The following is a 20,899-nucleotide window of genomic DNA, read 5'->3' as shown; positions in this document are numbered from 1 at the left end:
CATTGGTATCCTGAAGCCAGTGGTTATGTTGGAAAAGCATAGAAACTGGGAGATCAAGAGAGTAAAAGATAATGAGATAGAAAGAAATTATCCCTCAAGTGAACCATGTCTTTCTTTCTTCTTTCTTTTATTGCTATCCTAAGCCCTGTCTTCACCTTTGATACTCAGTACTGTATCTCAAGTGTGTTTTCCAAATTCACCACTGATGCTGCTCTTTAATCCTCGTTGAGGGCTTACCAGGTGGTGCAGGGGTAAAGAATCCTCCGCCTGCCAATGCAGAAAATGCAGAGATGTGTGTTCGATCCCTGGGTCGGAAAGATCCCCTGGAGGAAGAAATGGAAGTCTGCTCCAGTATTCTTGCCTGGAAAATTTCATGGACAGAGGAGCCTGGTGGACTGTAGTCCATGAGGTTGCAAAGAGTCAGATACAACTAAGCACATGCACCGTGTGTTGTGTGCATGTGTGTGTGTCTCAAAACATCTAAGCAAACAAGGCCCTTGCCTTATATTTCTATTAGGGAATGAAGAAAAGTAATCAGCATTTATCGGGCACCTGTAAGAGGTAAGGAATTGTACGTACTTGTCAATTCAATGAGTTTTAGATGAAGAAAAATGAGTATGAGGAAGTAACTTATTCAGAGCTGTCCCCTAAGTGGTGGGACGGGATTTGAAACCCTTGGCTCTTGGGACTTCCCTAGTGGTCCAGTAGTTGAGAATCTGCCTGCCAGCACAGGGGATGAGGGTTCTATCCTTGATTGGGAAACTAAGATCCTACATGCTGAGGGAGAACTAAACCCATGTGCCACAATGAAGACTCAGCACAGCCAAAATTTAAAAATAAAAGAAGAAGGAAAGAAAAGAAACTTTGGCTGTCAAACTTCTGCATTTCTCCATAGAACTCCTTAGAACAGATAGAAAATCCCAGGAAACTGAGTGCAAGAACTTGCTTGGTGATAAAGAACATTCAACTTGGAGATGTACCATTTTACTTCCTTGAATTCCTTCTCTATACAGACCCACACGGAGCTACACTCATCTGTATACCCACCTGTGTGAGTGTAAGTTTCCTTCCTATTCATACGACCGCAAAGGTTCCGTCCCACAGATGCAGAGATCAGGGTCTCCGACTGCACTTCCAGTGTCAGGCAGGCAAGATGGTTGTGGGAGGTGATGAAGCTGAAGAGGGATGGCTCGATGGTGTTGGATTGGGTGACCACATACCAGAGCACTTTGGCTTTCCTCTCACCCATGTTGATGTCTGGAGTCATTGCACTTGAGTTTGAATTTACTCTAACTCAATATTATTACCCGTTTCTGGGTTCCTTATTCAAGTAGCTTCATTAAATGTTGAAGTACCTGCGCTCCCACCCTGATAATTTCTCAAATTCCTTCCTCCTCATCCTCTCTCCCTGACACTCTTCTTCCACTGAGTTCGACTTCCTGGTGCAGAATAGTACGCCGAATGCCAGGTGTACGTCAATAGATATCTCTGTGAAAATCAGGAGAAACAGAAGCTTACCACTTCCCCGTACTTGTTAAAACATCCCAAAACAGCTCATGTGCTAGTGCCAAGGTCAAGGAGGTCAGCCCACACTTGAGCTCAGGCATTTGAGTCTGTCAGATGAGTCAGTCAAATGGGAATGTTGGGGCTTCTTGGCTGGATGCGTGTCCATATTACTGTATATAAAGATGTCTGTTTGCTATACCAGGGTTTGCCATCATGCTAAACCATCAGTTTGAAGAGTGCCTAACGTCCGGAGCCCATTTGTCTTTACGTGAAGTTCCATGTTTCAGGGGAAGATGAATTTCATTGTCTGTTCTTTGGTCTCCTGTTTCCTGGTCTCTCTCTGATCACCCCCCTCTCCCTCGTGCCCCTTCGGCACCTCTCCTTGCCCATTGGCAACACAGACACACACGCCACCCCTGGTGTGCCATCCGTCTTCACCTCCAGGGGGGACATTCCATCTAGACCTGTTTTCCCACTTCAGTATAATTCATGTGCAAGTCACTGGTGCCAAGTACATGGCTAGCACAAACCAGACATTCAGTAAATGTTTGTTGAACGAATGTAAGATAGAATGAATAGACAGGTTAGTTTATTTTGCTGCATGTTTGGCTTCACTGCATCATTTGGGTTTTTTTCCTTTTCAGTATCATTCATTCTTACTGCCTCTCTGCCTTCCTCAGTCAATATTTATTGAGAGTCTTTGATGTGTCAGGCACTGGGCTCTATGTCAGCATGAGTGAGACATGGTCCCTACTTGCTTGGAAGGTCCAGAGTGGGTTGTACTGATTATGTTGGTTCTGAGTCAGGCAGCCATACTTGATGAATCACCAGCCACTGGGAGCGGAAACTTGAAGTGGCTCTTTGGGGGAGGATGCAGAGGAGGAGAACATTATTCTGATCTTAAGACTCTCACAGCTCATGGGGTAGTGAACAAATAAAGACATGAAATATATAGGATAATATAAGCCTAGTAATAGCAAATGATGGGGTTCAGTAGAAATGGCGAGGATGTCTCATGGAGGTAAAGCAATGAATTTTTCTCCCTTTACAGATCTCCTTGATGCCTGTAGCCAGTATGTAATTTACATAACAGATATTTTTTCTGTACTTTTGTGTGTTCGATGCTATGCCAGGGTTGGACACGTGGCAATGCAAAGTGTGAAACTTGCTTCTAGGAAGGTGCAGGCCAGAAGACGAGTGTCTGACTCATACCTGAAAGTGAAATTAAGGGTGAATGAGAAGAAAAGTAAAGGTGAGAAGAAATGAATGGGGATGGGAAGAAAGCAACCAAGTCTAAGGGTTCCTTCTCCTTCCCCTGTTGGGGTCCAAAGATGGGAGCTTTGAACTCAGGAATTTTAACTTTCTCCCTGAGAAATGTTTTCAGGAAAGAGCTTGATACATTTGAGGTGATAGAATGTGAATTTAAAAAAATAGAAATGTGAAAAATGTCTAACTCCAGCAGTCTAAATTATTGGAGACTAGCTCATTTCCAGGTGACTTAACTCTGACCTAAGATTTCCAGAGAATCTTCACATTTAGCCATCTCTCCTATCCATACACTATCGACCATTTAAACGAAGTTTTAAGTCTGTCTCTTTTACAATGGCTGGGAACATTAGATCTTGTATTCATTTTAGCGCATATTTATTTGGTGTTTGGGCTTCCCAGGTGACACTAGTGGTAAAGAATAGTCAACAGGCTATCAGGCTCCTATGAGGAAGGCAAGAGAGGCTCAAAGGACAGTTGGCCTCTGTACTGTCACTTGAAGAAAAGTGGTTTCTTTTAAACATTGACCTCACGCTTGATGTGCCTTGGACACAGGGTTAGGCACTTTACACATATTATTTCATTCAATTCTCCCAATAACCTTATGGAATAAATCTTATTAACCCCATTTTACAGGCAAGGCCTCTGGGGCTCTGAGTAACTAAGGCGGTCACCCAAGACAATACCCCTCATAAAGGGGCAGAGAACAGAGACAGGCTTCCCAGGTGGCAGTAGTGTAATGAACCCACCTGCCTGTGCAGGAGACTTAAGAGACACAGGCTTGATCTCTGGGTCAGGAAGATCCCCTGGAGGAGGGCATGGCAACCCCTTCCAGTATTCTTGCCTGGAGAATCCCATGGACAGAGGGGCCTGGTGGGCTACAGTCCCTGGGGCCACAAAGAGTCAGACATGACTGAAGCGACTTAGGGTGCACGTAGGCAGAAAGCTTACATCCAGATTCACTGACTTCCAACATTGCCTTCGGCAAAACTGTCTTTCAGAATATCCTCTTTAAGACTTAGAGCCCTTTCTTGATAAGTCGGAGAAGTTCTGCTCTATCTGAAGACTGAGGAGGGGTTAATTTGGTCTTGGATTTTGTCTTCTACAGACCTTTGGGGTTTCTTGGAGGATGCTATCACTTACCATATCTTGGCCTGCTACGCACAGAACATGCTAGAGGGTCCCTCTTCAACTCAGCCATCTGTGCTCTTGGCTTTCAGTTTCCATGAAAATGACTGGACACATTCCTCTTCTTCCATCCATACCCAGGGCTAGAGAGACATTCTCTTGGCTCTCTTCAGTAATATTTCCTAACGTTGTCTTTAGCATCTGTTCCAGGGTCTTGATACCACCTTCCCTTTCTCATGTGTGTGTGTTTATATGTGTTTGTTATCTTAATTCTTACAGTAATTGCATTATGTTAATGTATCACAGTTCTAACACAAATATATTAAAATTCAGAAATTGTAAATTTTGATCATTAAGAACCAGTGCTGAGAGACTGTCCTTGCTGGTTTGTTTTAGTAATTAAAGAATATAAGGTATAAGAATGAACAATATAGGCAACTTCTGAATTTGAAAATATCCATATGACAGCCTGGGGACCCAAAAGCAGCTCGCACCAGGTCTGAACAGTCCATTTTATATGGCTGAGGGACAGGACTGCCTCAAGGCAGGGAACTGGATCATTCATGGTCGTAGAATTCTACAACCTCAAGGAGACTTTGCCATGCAACCTCTGCATTGTACAGAAAGAATTGAATTCTGGAAAGATTAGTGGTTTGCCCAAAGTCAAAAAGGAAGGCATGATAGGATCTGAAGCAGTTATTCTCCAACTTTATTTTTTTTTATCTATACATAAAAAGGAAATTGGTACAATACAGATTCCTGAATCACAATCTCAGAGAATCTGATTCAGATCAAGAGTGGGGCCCAGGAATCTGTATGATTAATAAGCCTGTTGGATGCTTTGGCAGCTGGTGGTCCTGAGACCACACTTTAAGAAACATGACTCTGGAATCTAGGCCTTATGACTCTCAGTCCAATTTCTTCCCAAAGGAGTAGGCTGCCTTCCCACATTAAAAAAAAAAAAAAAAATCCAAACCAGACGTAAGACTGTTGGTGACTCACATTAGGGCTCTTCTTTCCTGACTCAACAGTTAATTCCTGAAAGCATCACTCATTGAGTAGTTTTCTTTCACTCAATCCATCAGCCCCTCTGATGTGCCAGGTGCTAGAGATATAAAGATTAAAACACAGCTCCACCTCCAGGGAAACCATCCATAGCAGGAGTCATAGCTACTATTTCCATTGTTTATTCATGCTTCATAGAAGTTAGCTCATTCCTTACCCTTAGGTAAGCCTGTGCGTAATAAGAAACTGAGTTGGGAGTTGTTCATATATATATAGAGAGCGAATCATGGATATTCTCAGAAACTTGTTCTTTACCCTTAATATGTCTTTCAAGTATTTCTCTTTATTCTTTATATATACTAATCTTTATAGTAGCTACAGCGTATTTTCCAGTATTGACATACCATCATATACTTAACCATTCCCGTATTGATGGATACTCAATTGTTTCTCTTGCCTCCTGTTACAAATAGTGTCATGATAGATTCCAAACTAAGTCTTGTTATCCCTATCTTACAGATGAGGGAAGTTGGGTAACTTGTCCAAGGTCTCTTAATGGCAGAATTAGGATTCAAACTGAGGCTTATATGTCTCAAAGACCACAGAGTTGCTTTCTTTTCACTATTACACCTTTTAATGATTACAAAAGAATGGTGTGAGTGCTGGACAAGGTGGTACTATAGGGCTCCTAAAACCTAGCTACTGATAGAGCCTCAGGGTCATCTGGGGAATAACATTTGAGCAGAATTTAGGAGTCTTCTGGGCAGAGGGAGAAAAGCCAGTCTAGAAGGAGGTACAGGTTTATTGCAAACCAGTCAGTCATATGTATTGATCACCTACTAAAGGAAACCTACAATACACACTGTATGGAGATTCACAGAAAAAAGTCATGGTATTTGCACACTGGAATCTTGCAGCATGATTATGTGAATGTGCGTGAGAAAAATACTAGAATAATAAGCTAGTGAGCATAGTATAAACAAACACCCACCTCATTTGGCAGCTTCAGCAGAGCCCTGGAAATGAGTGGGCTGTGGGGTCTTGTCTACATGGTGTGGCAAAGAAACGTGCCCTCTTAATAGCTCTGTTTCTTTCTCCGAAATGAAGGAAGTACTGTCTAGTCCCTGCCTACTTGTCAGGGATGGTGCAAAGCTTGGTTAATTTCTGTAAATGTTTTGAGTTCCTCCAAGGTGTGTGTTCTGTAAATAAGAGGTATTAATAGCAGCCATCAGAACCCAGGCAAAACTGACGTGAACTGTAGTTCTCTGAGAAAAACCCAGAAAGGGCCACAAAGCCTAAAGCCCACCCTGGGCCCGTCACATTGACCCTCCTTGAAAAGGCAGCATGGTTTTCCTACGGGGCACTGCAGTAGCTCAGGCCCTGATCTCGAGTGGGAAAATTCAGGAGACTAGCTGGATTTTCTAACATTTAATTTCCCAGCTGATTACTGTGATTAAGAGTCCATCTGGCACAGCCCATTTGTGAGGTATGTGTGTGCAGGGAAGTGGGACTCTAGTAAAGGCAGAGATCTAACCGAGAAAAAGAACAAGCACGGTGGAGCCAGGCCATGTTGGAGCCCTTGGCTAAGATGTTTAAGCAGGACTTTCATCATATTAACATTAACATTAGGCCATATGTTGTAAGAAAGGCAGTTCGGGAGCCAGTATTTCTCTTTCTCAGGGCTTTTATGTTCGCTTAGTGAGGATTTGGTGGTGCCTTTGTCTGCCTTGGGTCTAGAGGGGCTGTGAGCAAGCTAAGAAGAAAATCCAGCCCTGGGTTTCAGCAGCAGCATACCAACATTTCTATCCACAGACTCACGGGAACTGAGCAGAGGCTGGGAGATGCACCCTTACGCTCCTGCCCAGGGTTGGGGGGATTGTTTAGGACAGGGGGTTCCCTGGATCTCGTGCTCCCCTACTCTCATCCCTGCAAAGAGCAGCGGGTAGAGGAAGCCATATCACACTCAGATCCTCACGGCTCCTTTGGCATAACTGCAGTTCCAAACCAACCCACAGGCATGTCGATCTCATAAGCTCTAATAGGACTTACAGATGTGCACAAACCGACGTCGAGATGCTCAGCTGAACTCCCGGATGGAATTTCTCGTAATTTTCCATTACCCGGGGGATCCTGTGTAAACCTGGCCCAGACAGAGTTTTTATTGTGTTTTATTTCTGAGCTCCAACCGGGCCTTCCCTTTGGAGGTCAAGCCTCTCGGTCTCCTTGAAAATTCCGATCTCAAAGGTAAGAGGCTCCTGACTGCTGTAGTCACCACTTCTGCTGGGGCTCCAGGTCCACAAGGAAAACTCATCAGTGACTTGATCTTAATCCCTCGCTGTGTGTGCACAGGTCACTGAAAAACATCTGGCAGCCCTGACCCTTTGTGTCCATTTGCCAAATGTATTGAAGCGGGGAGGAACTCAGCGAGACCATCTGTGGTCCTCCATGGAGACAGAGCGATGGACTAGGTAATGGACTGACATTGGAAGGACCCTTGAGTCTATGTTGCTCAGTCAAAAAAGGATCAATGACCTCCCTCCCATGGCTGGAAGATCTCCACTTTTACAGGCTGTGAGGCTGAGTTCCCGGAGTTGAGACTAGGAAAATGTCCTCTCCCACATCTCAGAAATGTGAAAATAAAACTGGCTCCCCACAGGTTGGAATCAATACTTAATTGCCCTCTGGGAAATTCCCACCCTGCTTCTTGGAAAGGTGGATTTCATAGCCCACAATGTGAAGTTTGACAGAGAAAGCTAGATCAGTAGGAATGACAGTCTCTGCTGTGGTCCCCTTAAACTTCTATTTCTGGAAAGTGACTTTTAGTTTAATGACTTGGACCATAGACAAAAGTTTTGCCTTCTTGAAGGGATAGACATCCATTAGTGAACCTATGAAACACAGTGAGACCTTGTTTACAATGATGGAGCCTCCTCGGGGCCTAAGGATGTCTGTGAACTCTGTCTGTGAACTCTGTCTGTGGCTGAGTGTCCTGGAGAAAGGGCAAGTCCCCTGATTTCAGGTCCTGTTTCATCACAGATGTCTGATGTCCTAGCAGCAGGGAGCTTGGCAAAGTCAACAAGGTAAAATGGAAACAACCATACCTTGTCATTGTCTTATCCTTGCCCCTGCTTGCCCTTACCTAGCACCAGGAACCTTCCAAGCTTCCCAGGAGAAATGGTAATGCCAGTCAGGACCAGCTGCATTGTCCAGAGAGAGGTCTTTTCTTACAAAATGCATCATCTCATGTAACTTCTGAGGAGAACTGAATTAAGATAAATAGATTTGGCATCCCAGTCTGCACAGAAATTTTTCTTTGTCATGATTTTCCATGTCTTCAGCAGACTTACTTGTCAGGAGGTTTGTATCTCACAGTGTTTGGGGGTGGAGGATGGGAACTGTTTTGCCATTTTTTTCCTACCTTATTCTAGTAACTTTGAATGTGTGAATAAAATATGTAAGACCTATTACATGCAAGATAGAAATTCAATATGAACTCCTTTCTTTATTAGCTAGAGTGTCTAGAAATAATATAATAATAGCAATTAAACTTTACAGGAATTCAAAACTTGATCTCATAGAGGTTGCTGAATAACTCCTCCCATTGTCATGAGGAGGACAAAGAAATGCAGATGCAAGAGGGTTAGGGGCTCAGTCAGGAATGGCCAATACACAGTGTATGTTTCCTCATCAACCTCCTTCTCCCATGGCAGTGATAACTTACACTCGTAAAAACTCTTTCCTGCTGAAATCAAGCAGGATTTCGGACTCCTTCTCGTTTGTACTCCAGACACCCTCTACCAGTCAGTCTGTGTTGGCACAAGCGGTTTCATTTGTAAAGAGAAAAAAGTGGCATCTTGAGTTTTTCATGGCATCATTAAAATGTTTCAGGAAGGGATTTTGGACTCTATCTGTGGCATTTGCCAGCCTTTTCTGTTTACCAATCATTTAGATGGGATTCAAGACTCAACTTTCCACTTACCCCACCCATTCTTGTCTGCCACCCCAAAAATATCACACCAAAAGAAATAGGAAATATGACCATGCTTTTATGAGCCATCCATGAGGTGATGTCTGGTCCATATTAAATGTCAGAAATAAATTATTTATGTGAGAAGGAAACATAGAGATGTGATTATATTATGGATATTAATCCTACCCAAGAAGAGCATCTTAACCATCTTGAACCCCCCTGAGAGACCCTAGAACTTCTGCAGTTATCTTTTAATGACCACCTGCCTTGGTAATATATAGAAAATATGTCAACCTTTTTCACAAGGTTGCCCTCTCTTCAAATCTTGAGCTCATCCTCTCCTCAATCCTGCCCCATGTGTGAAAACAAACAGAAGTTCAGCAAGCACTAGCAATTACATCGGGTGGTGGATAGGTTGACTTTAGTCTCAGTGTAGATGGGCTAAAACCATTTTGCAGAATCAGGAACCTGAAACCTGTTATCTGTCACTCCTGGTCAGAGTTATAGGACCACACAGTTGGACTGGCTTGACTAGAACAGGCTGCTGGAGACCTTTCTCAACCTTAGTTGACCTCTGACATTAAACCCCACTATGAACTTTTGGTGGCTTAGTCTTTGGTGTTAACCAAGATGGCGGCTGCAAGAGTACAGGTGGCCAGGGTCTCCTGTATTTGGGGATTATAGGTGATACAAATGCCTGACTAACAAAGCAGAATGAGAGAAGGGACAGCATAAAATTCCTTCAGTCTGACCTAGGACCCTCTCACTAGTTTAGGGGCCAAGAGAGTCTTCTTCTGACGCTATCATTACAATAATATATGAGCTTTGGGAAGACACTTAACTTTCCTTTATGTCAGCTCTGTGCCATAATATGGAGAGATAATACCAACTAGACTTACTGATGTGTAAAGCATTTTTCAGTTTTGAGGCATTAACTCATATATAATGGAGAGGCCAAACATTCTCTTCCTTACCTTGCATGCGGGGTATAAGACTGAATTTCAGGGTAGAATAAGGGAAGGTCAGTTTACAAAATGTGAAAAAGATGTGGTCTTTGACCTCAGGGCTAGAGGTGAGAGATTTGGAGGGCAAGTGTGTGTGTGTGTATGCCTATATGTATATATGCATATATATGTATATATATAGGTATGTGTATGCTTATATATGAACACATGAACATGTACCTATACCCATGTTAAATTAGAAGTTGTATTACTTTATACTTTGAGATGTGTCTCTAGGCAGCATTTTAGCTTGCCAGCCACTGTTAACATGGCTGTTTTTCTTTCTGCATCTCAAAGAACAGACTCCTTAAAGATTTTCCAAGATGATGTGAAAAACCATATTTTTAAAATCTGAATGCTATCTGAATCAGCTTCTTGTGCATCTGATGTAACCTTTCTTCCAGACTAGCCCGGCTGTGTTGATCATTTGTTTACTGATATCTTTCCCTTTTTCCACAAAGGACTGGCAGGGTTGGAGGAGGGCAGGTGGTGCTGTAATGAGAGGTATCTAATATGTTTTCTGTTCTTGGGGGAATTTGAGAAAGCAGTAAGCCAACTTATAAAGGAAAAGCACTATTTTGGCAATCTAGACGGAAAAGAATCCTCCATCGCAGGACTGGTGTTACATTGATTTTGTAAATTAGTTCTTCCTCTTGTTGATGCTCTAGGATCACATAGTGTCCTAGCAAATGTGTCTTCACTTTAAGGCAAGACAGTCCTCTGATTCCTGGCAGGCAGGACAAATAGCCAATAGGCGACAAGGCTGGATTTCCTGGAGTCTGGGCTACTGCAGCTTCCTGAACGAATGAAAATATGCAGGTGACACTCCCCTGCCCCCAGGCCAAGCAGGTCACAGGGCAATTGCCCAGTTGCCCGCTGGGAGAGGCCCACCCTGTTCCTTTCCCTCCAGGTTCATTTTTCATGTTGATTGAGTCATGATGGCTCAGTGCCACAAAACATCTGAGGATGTGCCTTGTAGGGAAAAGGTCAGAAAGGACACCAAGGATCTCCCCTTCCCTAAAATGCAGGGCTCACTTGCATGCAGTCTGTTGTAAAGGATGGGCCGGCAGCGCTGGTTGTGGGGCTCTGTCTCTCTCTGCAAGTGGCAGGAGCAAACCCTCCATCTTGCTAGCTTCAGGGTTGCCTGGCGTCTTATTTCAACTGAGGCAGCACAGCTTGCTTTAGCTTTGAAGTGTGAAAACCAAATACAGGTTGGCAAAGGGGAGAAAAGGAAGCCATGTAGCCTTCTTGGAGCATGAAGGCACACACTCAGCCCTATGCACCGAACACAGAAACTTTTCCCATTCCCTTAGCAATCCCTTGTCCTGTGGCCTCTCCTGAGAATTGTGACGAACACAGCAGCAGGCCTGGTTGGTTGCCCCTTACTGGGGCTCCTTTCTCGTGACTGGTTGGCAGATGCTGTGAATTTCTCTCATTTGGGAAGGGTCCAACATATGCCCCCTTCCAACTCTCTGGTGTGTGTCTTCCTAATCTCGTGACAGTGAGGCCAGAACACACACACACAGGCACACACACACATAGGCACATGCACCCAGGCGCACACACACACACACAGGCACACAGACCTGACTGTGGTGTGTCCTAGCACCCTGAGCAATGATTTAGGCTATTTATTTTCTCCCCTTTCGAGGTCCTAGAGAAGATTTTAGAATTTCTAATACAGGAGACTGAGAAAGGAAAATATTGGCTTCAACAGTACAAACATCTCTGTCCTGAAAGAAAATGTTAATTTTCCCCTAAATCAAATGTTGACATCTATCGGCTACTGCCGAAGATGTGTCACTATGGGTAGGAGAAGGTCTCTGCTCCAGAGCATGGGTATTGGGCCAGAGTCTGTCCTCTGAAACACTAACTGGTTTAGAATCTAAACAGGCTTGGTTTAGAGGTTTCATGAATCGTTCCAGTTAGTTTTTAAAAAGCTGATCTCTCCGGGACGCCCTCCTGAGCAAGGAAGCAGGGGCCAGGGTTCCCTGTGGGGGAACGTGTTCCTTCCTGCAGAAGCCTGGGCCCCTTCGGGGCGTCTGCAGTGATGCAGGCACTGCTTACCTCTGTCACGAGATACAGGCTTTTAACTGGAGATGGGAGTGGGCAGTGGGAAAGGGCCAGCTGAGTGGAGAGAAGACGGAAACCACAGGCATAGGGAAACTTCCAGAGTTAGGTGCTTTACTTACCCTTTTCCCCACTGCCCCCAAAACACACAGTGTAAATGCTCTTCTTTGTTCAACACCTATGTTTTTAAAATTCCAAACTGAGTTCCCCCACCCAATCTCTCCCTCCAACTAGTCACACACACACACACACACACACACACGCATGCACGTACCCTTTTCACTTGTTAAGCTTGAAAAATGATGATATATACAACCAGCGCGCTTTGCCAGTGTGCACGGCGAAGGCCAAGATGAATGCAGAAGGTTGGTGCAACGTTGCCGCAGAGCAGCGTGATCAGAATACAAGATGGAGTGCAGGGGGAAAGGCCAAGAAATATGTCTGTGCTTGGAGTTTACACAAGTCTCCTTAGCAACTTGTCTGAATTTATTTTTCCCTTAATGTGTGTGGGTTTCTTCCAAACCCTGAGTGAAAGGGGAGTGGAGTTTCTGAGTCCGCCCCCCCAGCCTTCCCCTTCCCTGAGGGTGAAATCCGGGAGTTGGTGAGCAGAGCCTTTCTCTCCGTCACCAGCAGCGCCTGCCCGCCCGCCCCCTCCCCCGTTGAGGTGGCTCTGATCCTCTGCTTTGTGACTCTGTGGACTGTTGGTAGCTTTCCAGAAATTCTCGCCTCCATCTCTGTGGGGGAAGGATGGGACCAGTGTCTGATGGCCACAGCTGTGCAGATTTCTGCCGCAGCCCCACTTCTGGTGCCTGCCCTCGTGTGTGGCATCCATGTACCTGTGCCTGTTTACACGCCAGCATGTTGTGAACTAAGGGAGAAACCGCACCACTCCTTCCATCTCAACTATTTTTTTTTAATTTTTCTGTCTTGTTCATTTCCCTTTCTGTCTTTCATCACCTCCACACACACACACACACACACACACACGCACAAGATCCTGTAATTCTAACTAGAAGCTGAATATAAAGCTATGAGAGAAAAAAAAAAAAAAAAACCTGCCTTTTAGGAATCTGATATGTTGGATTTTATGTGACCCAGGCTTGCTTCAGGGGAAACGACCATAAATACTGCAGTGGTTTTCCCTACAAGCATTTTACCTGGAAATAACTCTCGGGAAGTACGATTGCTGCCTCGTTGGAGCCAATGTTGAATATAAATCTTCATATTTCTTCCTCTTGACCCTTCTCCTTTTAGAGTCAGGGGAAAGAAGAAAAAAAAAAAAAAAGAATCCTAGCCAAAAAACCGTTAAGGTTTGATTCTGGCTTTTTTACAAACAGATGTTGCTTGTCATTCTGTTGTTGTTAAGTAGGCACCAGATTGGACCAGGCAGCAGTGTGTGTGTGTGTATGTGTCGGTGTATCTGTGTGTGTGAGAGAGAGAGAGAAAAAAAGAGAGAGACAGAAGAAGGAGGGAGGGTAGGGGGGCAGAGAGAGAGAGGCTTGGAGGAGAGAAAAAGAGTGTGTTGGGGGGTAGATCAAGGGCCAGAAGGTAAAACCAGATTGATTTGGGGGAAAGTTGACGTAATATAGATGCAGATTTTTTTTTTTCTTTCCAAACTTCAATTTGATGGAGACTATATAAAATCCTATTCTATTTGGTTGAATTTTGTTTTTCCAAAAGAAGGGAGAAACGTGGGGATCAGTAGATGTGAAGAGCCCTGGATGAGAAAAACTAAGCTCTCCTGGGGTGCAGTGCAGAGAGAGGGCTGGAGACTCCCCTGGAGGCATCTCTGCCCTGAAGTAAGGCAGAGGTCCCTGTTTCAGCTAAACTTAGTTTCTTGTGTCTGCTGGTCTCTTCTCTTTGTAAGCATCACTGTGAAGGTTCCAGGCTCTTTTGTACTTTTCCCAAAACAAGAATCTCCTTGTTTCACAGCCAGGGTTCTAAGGAATACGGACTCTTTACCTATCGCCTATCTCCTTTCTTGAAATATCCAGGTGCTCTAAACTTCAGTCTCCCCCCCGCCCCAGCCGCCCTGTACCTCTACTTAATTTGTAACCTTCTAATCCAATTGTGGTCTGCTTTCTCAAAAGCAAAACATAGCTTTGAACATGCAAGTGTGTGAGAGTAGCCTGGCATATAGAAAGCTTTGTGCAGCAGATAATTCATTTATACCCAAGAAATGACAGACATCTGATTTTTTTTTTTTTTTAAATACGTCTTCATGTTTCCATACCAGAAGCAGGGTTTTCTCTGTTTTTAAAAATTTTAATTCTTGTAAAAGCCTTTTGGCTTTATTAACCTAGAACTAGAAAGGAAGTTGTAGGCTGGCATCCTTACTTGCATTTTAAAGAGGAGGAGAAATTGCCATCCTGAGCAAACTTAATGCTTTCAAAAGTGAAAGCGTTCTCCTCAGCCAGCTGCACACGAAACAACTTGTTACTGGCAGGCTCTCTCCCTTTTGTTTCCTCGGTGTGTCAAAAGCAGATTTGCTTCCAACTTCTCACTCTTCAGTAGTTGGTCCCTGTTATACATCTGTTGTAAATGAACACTTAGTGGGCTTAAGATCATTTTTAAATGATCCCCCCCTTGCTGCCAAAAAAGTCCACTACTCCAATAATCTGAGGGCATCTTTTGTTTTAGTCTGATCTATTTTATCCTATCACGCCATTTTTCATGTCTTTGTTCCTTAGCCGACCTAGCCACACTTTCATTTTGCATTGTACGTAAAATATTCATTTTTCTTTTTAATACAGGGAGCGTTTGGTAGGAAGGTTATAAATAGCAATTCCTGATTTTCCCTTTGCCCAAAAGTAACGTGAAAACCATGGCGTTGCTTTGCCAGTCTCCTCCCTCCCTTTCTGGTCAGTTTTTCCTGAGGAGGGAAGGATTCCTTCTACCTACTAAGCTGGCTGGCCGGGGCGCCGGAAGCCTCTGCGTGGGGTACTCCCACCATGGAGGCTGGTGTCCTGGTGGCCAGATCGCAGGTGGAGAAAACGTGCTGGGACGCGTGGCACCCACGAATTACTCTTGGAGCAGCACTTGCTGGATGCACCTCTTTTGTTGAGGTGATTGGATCTTTCTACAAAGAGCAAGGGCTGCAGAGGGTGAGAGAAAAGACATCAGGAGAACTGGAAAGCCACAGGGACACCAAGAGTAGCTGTCTCTCCTGCTTCGTTATGTTGAGTTAATGCCAAGGGTAGACTTGAGCTCTCTCTCTCTCTTTCTCTCTCCACCTTTCCTCCCCCCCTCTCTCTTTCTCCTGCCCTTCCTCCTCCTCTGTTTCTTCTCTCCCTCTCTTCCTTCCTCTTTTGCCATCTCTCATTTTCTAATTCCCTCTCCTTTCTTTTTCTCTGCCTCCTCCCTTCCTTCTTCTTTCTCCATCTCCCACTTTCTAATTCTCTTTTTCTGTCTCTTTGTCTCCTTCCTCCCTCCCTCCCTCTCTTTCTGTCATAACAGGTTGAAATTGCTCTTTCTTTTCAGTTGAATTGCTCTTTTCTGCCAGGACAAAGGAGATCTGCTGAGATTCTATACGAGCGATCCCTCCTAAACAGAAGGAGGGTGGAGGGCAGGGAATCTTTCTGTCAGTGTCATTCTGCTGACATCACCATGAATTTGGTGTTCAAGTCCACAGCCAGGCAAAACTCAAGTACATTTTCCCTTTTACAAGCAGCTGCTCAGTGAGTTTTCCTTCCTTTAGTAAAGGAACAATGAAGGAAAAGCAAACCCTGCATCTAAAACCTGGCCAATGAAAAACTGTTGGATTGGAAGCCAAGAATCCTGCTGGGGTGGAGGGGGACAGACTCCTGAAGCCACCACAATCAGATATTTTACTTCTATTTTAGCGGCCCCATCAGCAGAGAGGAATAATGACTCCCGAATCATTTCAGAATCAAAAAGTTAAAATGATGTCTCAGTGACGCTACATCGTGCCAGGTAATGACTGCCCAACTTGATTATACCTTAACTGTGCTTAATTATTGATAGGCTATCTCTTAATCATGTTTAGCAAATGAGTAGTTTGGTATAAAACATCAGAATTTGGGAGTATTCCGAGACGTCCCATTCCTATTTGATCATTTTTCTGGTAAAATCGTTCTCAAGCTTCATCAGTAGCCAGGGAAATTCCGGGAAAAATATGAAAGTGACTTATTTACAGAACCTTTCTATCATGTGTAGTTCTGGAAATGAAGAAAGCATAACGCAGCCCAGTGTTTTTCTAGAGTTACTTTTATTTCAGTCTTTGGTGTTCCTTTTTACTTTCATTTTGGCATTAATTCTAGTTTAGCTTTGTAAAAGAATTGGGTGACAAAAAGAAACCAACCACAAACCAAACAAAGAATCTTGATCCTTTTAAAATAATTTTATTTTCCAGACGCGGGTGAATGGTTTGAAGATGCTGGCCTAGCAAGATGGCAACATGTTTAAAAAATAGGATTCATAGGAAGTTCCTTTTTTCAGGTAACTACATTTTTCTAAAATTTCTCCCAAACCTTCCATTTCCTCAAGTTATTACAAGTTTTTAGAGTATGCTTGAATGATTTAATTATGAAGATTAACTGCATTTTAAGCTTTGTTTTTCTGACAATAGCAACCAGCTTTATTAATATTCAATGAAAAGAACGTTCAATTCTCGAGTTCAGAAAAATATTTTGAAAGTTATTATTTAATAGTGCTTATTTCTTTTGACAACAATTTAGGCAAAACTCATTTGAAACCATCAGGTGTCATTCTTAAACTCTGTGGCTATCTTCAGTAATTGTACTTAGAAGTATTAGAAGATTGCTTCTAAAAAGCCTAGTGTATGCTCTGAATTCCTGGAAGATATGGCTTCTAAAAATTGCATAATAATTTATGCTTTGTAACATAATAATTGCATAATGGTTGATGTTTTAACTTTAGTCCTAGATGAGTAATCTGTCTGGAATTTTATAAAACTATGCTTACACAGGTCCAGTGACAAAGATTTGAGTTCAGCTATCATGATATAGGTAGATTGTTTTCGATGCTGTTGAAAGACTTTGTGCCACTTAAATATGTTTAATAATACAAATGATATATTTACTTGATGAATTACCTTACCCTGCATTTACCATTGTTTTTAACTATTAGCTTTCATTTCCCAACTTAATTGTTACTATCTCCGAGAGCCCCGCAGAATCTTGCTTAAGAAAGCAGGCCAAACTTTGCTCTGAAAAGAGCCGTTATTTTTCTGCTCAACACAAAGAAGGTTCTTGAAGGAGGTATTCAGTTAATATTGGGAGGAAAATGTCTATTCCCAAATAAACCATTCTTCTACTATATCGGTATTTGACTTTCTTTTTTTTCTGCCACCTAAGCATCTTCTGATTGCTCTTTTACTTTTTAAAAGTAAAACTCTAGATTATTTGAAAGTTAACATTACAAAGCCTTTAGAATGAATAACTTTTCTCTGTCCTATATTTTCCAAAAAAAAAAAAAAAGACAGAGGCCCCCAATTGAAACTAACATTTACAAAGGTGATTAGTTCTTGAATGACTCAGTGTAATACTTTGACAGATCTTCATCCATCGCTGATGAATATTGCATGCTATATTTTTAACAAACGATAACAACAATTAGTTCTCATCACTAAGCCTATTCCTTTTTATTTTAATAAGAGCTCCAATGTCGCACCCGTTCCAGCCATCCTTAGTGGTGTTCAAAGTGCCCATCCTCAAATACCTCTGGCCCCATGCCCTTGTCAGGGAGATCAAAGGAAAATAAGAGGCTTGGCGTTTATTTTAAAATCTTTTATTTTATAAAGGAAATGAACATTTTAAAATAACAGAAAGTCCAAACCATTTTTGAAGTGACTGGTTTGGATCCTGCTTGCTTCCACTTGGGGTTGTTGTTTCTTTGGATCTAAAAGTCAAGCCACGGAGCTGCAACTAAATTCTCCGTCTTGGCAACCTTCACAGTCATGCCCGCGGCTCCACCATGATTAAACAGGCCGACAACGAAGTGTCTATGAATGGTTGCCTCTTCATCCCTGTTTGACCCACTGTTGGTTTCCTGCTTTTACCTTTTGAATTGTGTGCCTAGGGACCTCCTCTTTTCTCTGAATAATTCCCAAATTCATCTGTCTTTTTTGTTATTAGGACAGCCTCCCCTATTCTTGAGATAGGAATAAATGTTCATATGTCAAGGCAAAGTTCTATTTTTTTCTTTGAGAACCGAGATCTATAGACATTGCTTACAAAAATTGAAAAGATCTCTTTTTAGGTCCTACAAAGAGATGGAGGCATATGTTTTTCCCAACTTCTCAGAAGAGAGGTGATTTTGCTTTCCATTATTTGTCCTTGAAATACTCATGCTTAAGACTATGTCCTCAATAAAATTCACAAAAGGAGCCATTAGTGAAAGATCATTGTCTTGGCTACCCCATTCTTACTTGTAGAACATTGGTTTTGAAGAAAGAATGTTACACTGACAAGACCCTTTTATAAGAAGTCCTTAGAAATATATTCATTCCCACAACCTGGAACAGCTATGCAGGGAGCCACTATACAATTTCTTTTCTGGTTTGGATTTTATCAAGTATGCCCAAACTTGCTCATTGTTGGTGTTTGGACCAATAATGGGGATGAGGTGAAGGTGAAATATAAACTTTTCCTGAAGAAGAATCTTTCAAATTAATAGAACTGGACATCTCCTCTAGCATAATTTTCAGAAAATACTTACAAGCCTATTGGCGGTGCTTGCTAGTTTACTACTTCTGTTTTCTGGAAAGCACATAGGAAAGGAAAATCTCACCATCTTTTTTTCATGTAATTACAGGTATTTAAAAGAATGAACTTGCATTTGGGCTCGCCTATGTTTCTCTCCTTCTCTCCCCATAATTGAAAGACTTTTCTTTATTCTGCCGTTTTGCCATCCATATGTCACTATGTTCAGCTTGTGTGTTGAGGTCTGAATGAATGAGTCTTCCATAATATGAAACAGTAAAATGACGAGATTGACCCCAAAGCCCATTGTGTCTGTGGGGGAAGGGAAAAGAGAGGGAAGTGTGGGGAGAGCACAGAAGATGCTGCTCGACGTTTGCCCTTGTAAGAGCAGGACGAAGCCTTTCCATTTCTGGCATGAAACGGTGGAATGTCAGAGCCTTTGGTTGGACTAACGATGTTAACACTTCGTTTTCAGACATGTCAGACCCCCACATGCGAGAAGACACTAAGGCCTGTTGCCACAAACCCGTAGATCCGAACTTGTGGTGATAGTCCACACAAGCTTGTGTCTATAGGTATGTGTCTGTGGGCGATCTCACAGACCACGGGCTCTTCTTGTTTGCCATCCAAATCCCTCCCATTTCCTTGATTCTGCTTCCCTTCCCCCTAGTTTCTGCTATGAGGGGTAGGTATGGAAAGAGGGGCCGATGAGGAGGAAGGAGACTTTTGTCCTGAAATGGATGAGGCTCTTCAGGGATCAATCTATAGTCCCTTCTCTCTTCAAACTCCTCTCAAGCTGTCAAACAAAGAACCTGGGCTTGCAGGCGAGACAGCAGGAACTGAGGTGACTCAATGTACTGTTGAGCGGTGAGTAGACACATGTATAAGGGTTTGTTTTGTTTTTTATGAGCCTGCCTAATTGCTTTCAAAGTTATCATGATCTTTTTTGGAAAGTGACAGAAACTTGTGTACAAGACCTGTTTCACCCTGGTTTGGGTTCTACCTTACAGCAGTTCTTCCTCTCCCATTGTGCTCCAAGTGCCATCAAATCAGTCTTTATCTTTAAAAATAAAATTAACGAGGGGAATGGATGTGCCTAACTGTTTATACTTCTGGACCAACCATGTAAGAAAAAGAATTTTTTATAAAGCAGAAATGGCCCGTTTAGGTCCAGCTTCATATTTGTCCAGAGCTGTTTTATAACTCTTCACCATGTTTAAAAGGCTGGAATGAAAATAATCTTATCCCCTTGCCTCTTAAATGTCACCATTGTGCCAGGATTGGAAAGCCAAACTGACTCCAGATCAAAGCAAAACTGGCTATATTTGTCTCATTCCAACAATGTGAGCTGAAGAGTCTGTAAACAGAACCCAGGGTGAAAAGTTGATCAGATTTGGATGACTCCAAAACTTTTGCATTCCCTTTTGGTCAAACATAGCACCAAGAATCCCCTTAAGGGGTGTGTGTGTGTGTGTGTGTGTGGGTGTGTGTGTGTGGGTGTGTGTGTGTGTACACACACATATGTGTGTGTGTGTGTATAGGTGAAGCCTTGTTTAACAAGAACAGTCAATATGAAGTAGTTACTGAGTTAGCATCAACAAAAAGTTTGACATTCAAATGGATACTTCTATTTTTTTTTCACTAAGTGCTATGTTCTCCTAAGAGCCACACAGTTCAGGGGTAGCTAGAACTCTTTCTTCTATCAAATGAAATTTTGTATGTCGGAATTAGGAAGGCCCAGATATAGATGGAAGTTGTTTAAAGAATACCAAGCTCTGCAAATGCTACATCCCAAGGGTGTTGTCTGTATGTGTTTCCTTTGTGTTTGCTCTGCAAAGCATTGAGGAAGGCAGTTCGTAGATCTCAACTTCCAGCTTGGCAAGAAATCAGAGCTTTATTCTAGAATGATGGAACATTACATCCCGAAGAAAAAGTCTGTCCCCATTGGTGTGTATCATGTATAATTGTTTGCCCAAGGCCTTTATCTACTCATAAGCAAATAATCTATTTGGTTGGTTTTGCATGCCTCTTTGAAGCGGTTGACTTAGAATGGATAGGCTGCTAGCAAATTAAACCTGAACCTTCCCTGAATAAGTGCTTAGGTCTTATAAAGGCAAAATCACATCTCTACACTTCATCCTTTAACCTGCTATTAACTGTGCTACTCGTGGGACCAAGAGTACATTCATGAATCCAGGGGTTGCTGAGCAGTCTAAATTCCCTCTATAGGAACAATGTTAAGACTGCAGGGTGACCGGTCGGTGACT

The 20,899-nt window shown here is 42.8% G+C and overlaps 1 protein-coding gene across 31 annotated transcripts in view; it reads left to right on the top strand.

Annotated features, from left to right (window-relative positions):
- The window catches only part of LOC145526208 (uncharacterized), a 418,885-nt gene that overhangs the window by 259,954 nt on the left and 138,032 nt on the right, over positions 1-20,899 (top strand). For 13 of the 31 annotated variants that reach the window (XR_014068751.1, XR_014068756.1, XR_014068760.1 and 10 more), the window contains 2 exons: positions 15,792-15,882; positions 16,322-16,407. Coding sequence is in view for 9 of the 31 variants with exons in the window: in XM_081541326.1 (XP_081397452.1) it covers positions 15,792-15,816 (25 nt within the window). In the remaining 22 variants the exon portion in view is untranslated. Of the gene's footprint in view, positions 1-15,791; positions 15,883-16,321; positions 18,170-20,899 lie in introns of those variants that run through there. The other 18 variants (XR_014068759.1, XR_014068741.1, XR_014068761.1 and 15 more) reach the window with 3 other exon arrangements.

Source organism: Giraffa tippelskirchi, chromosome 11 (genome assembly GCF_054371585.1).
Source record: "Giraffa tippelskirchi isolate mGirTip1 chromosome 11, T2T-mGirTip1v1.2.pri, whole genome shotgun sequence".
Lineage (NCBI taxonomy): Eukaryota > Metazoa > Chordata > Mammalia > Artiodactyla > Giraffidae > Giraffa > Giraffa tippelskirchi.
The sequence above is the reverse complement of the archived record's forward strand: the minus strand, read 5'-3'. Positions and strand labels throughout refer to the sequence as shown.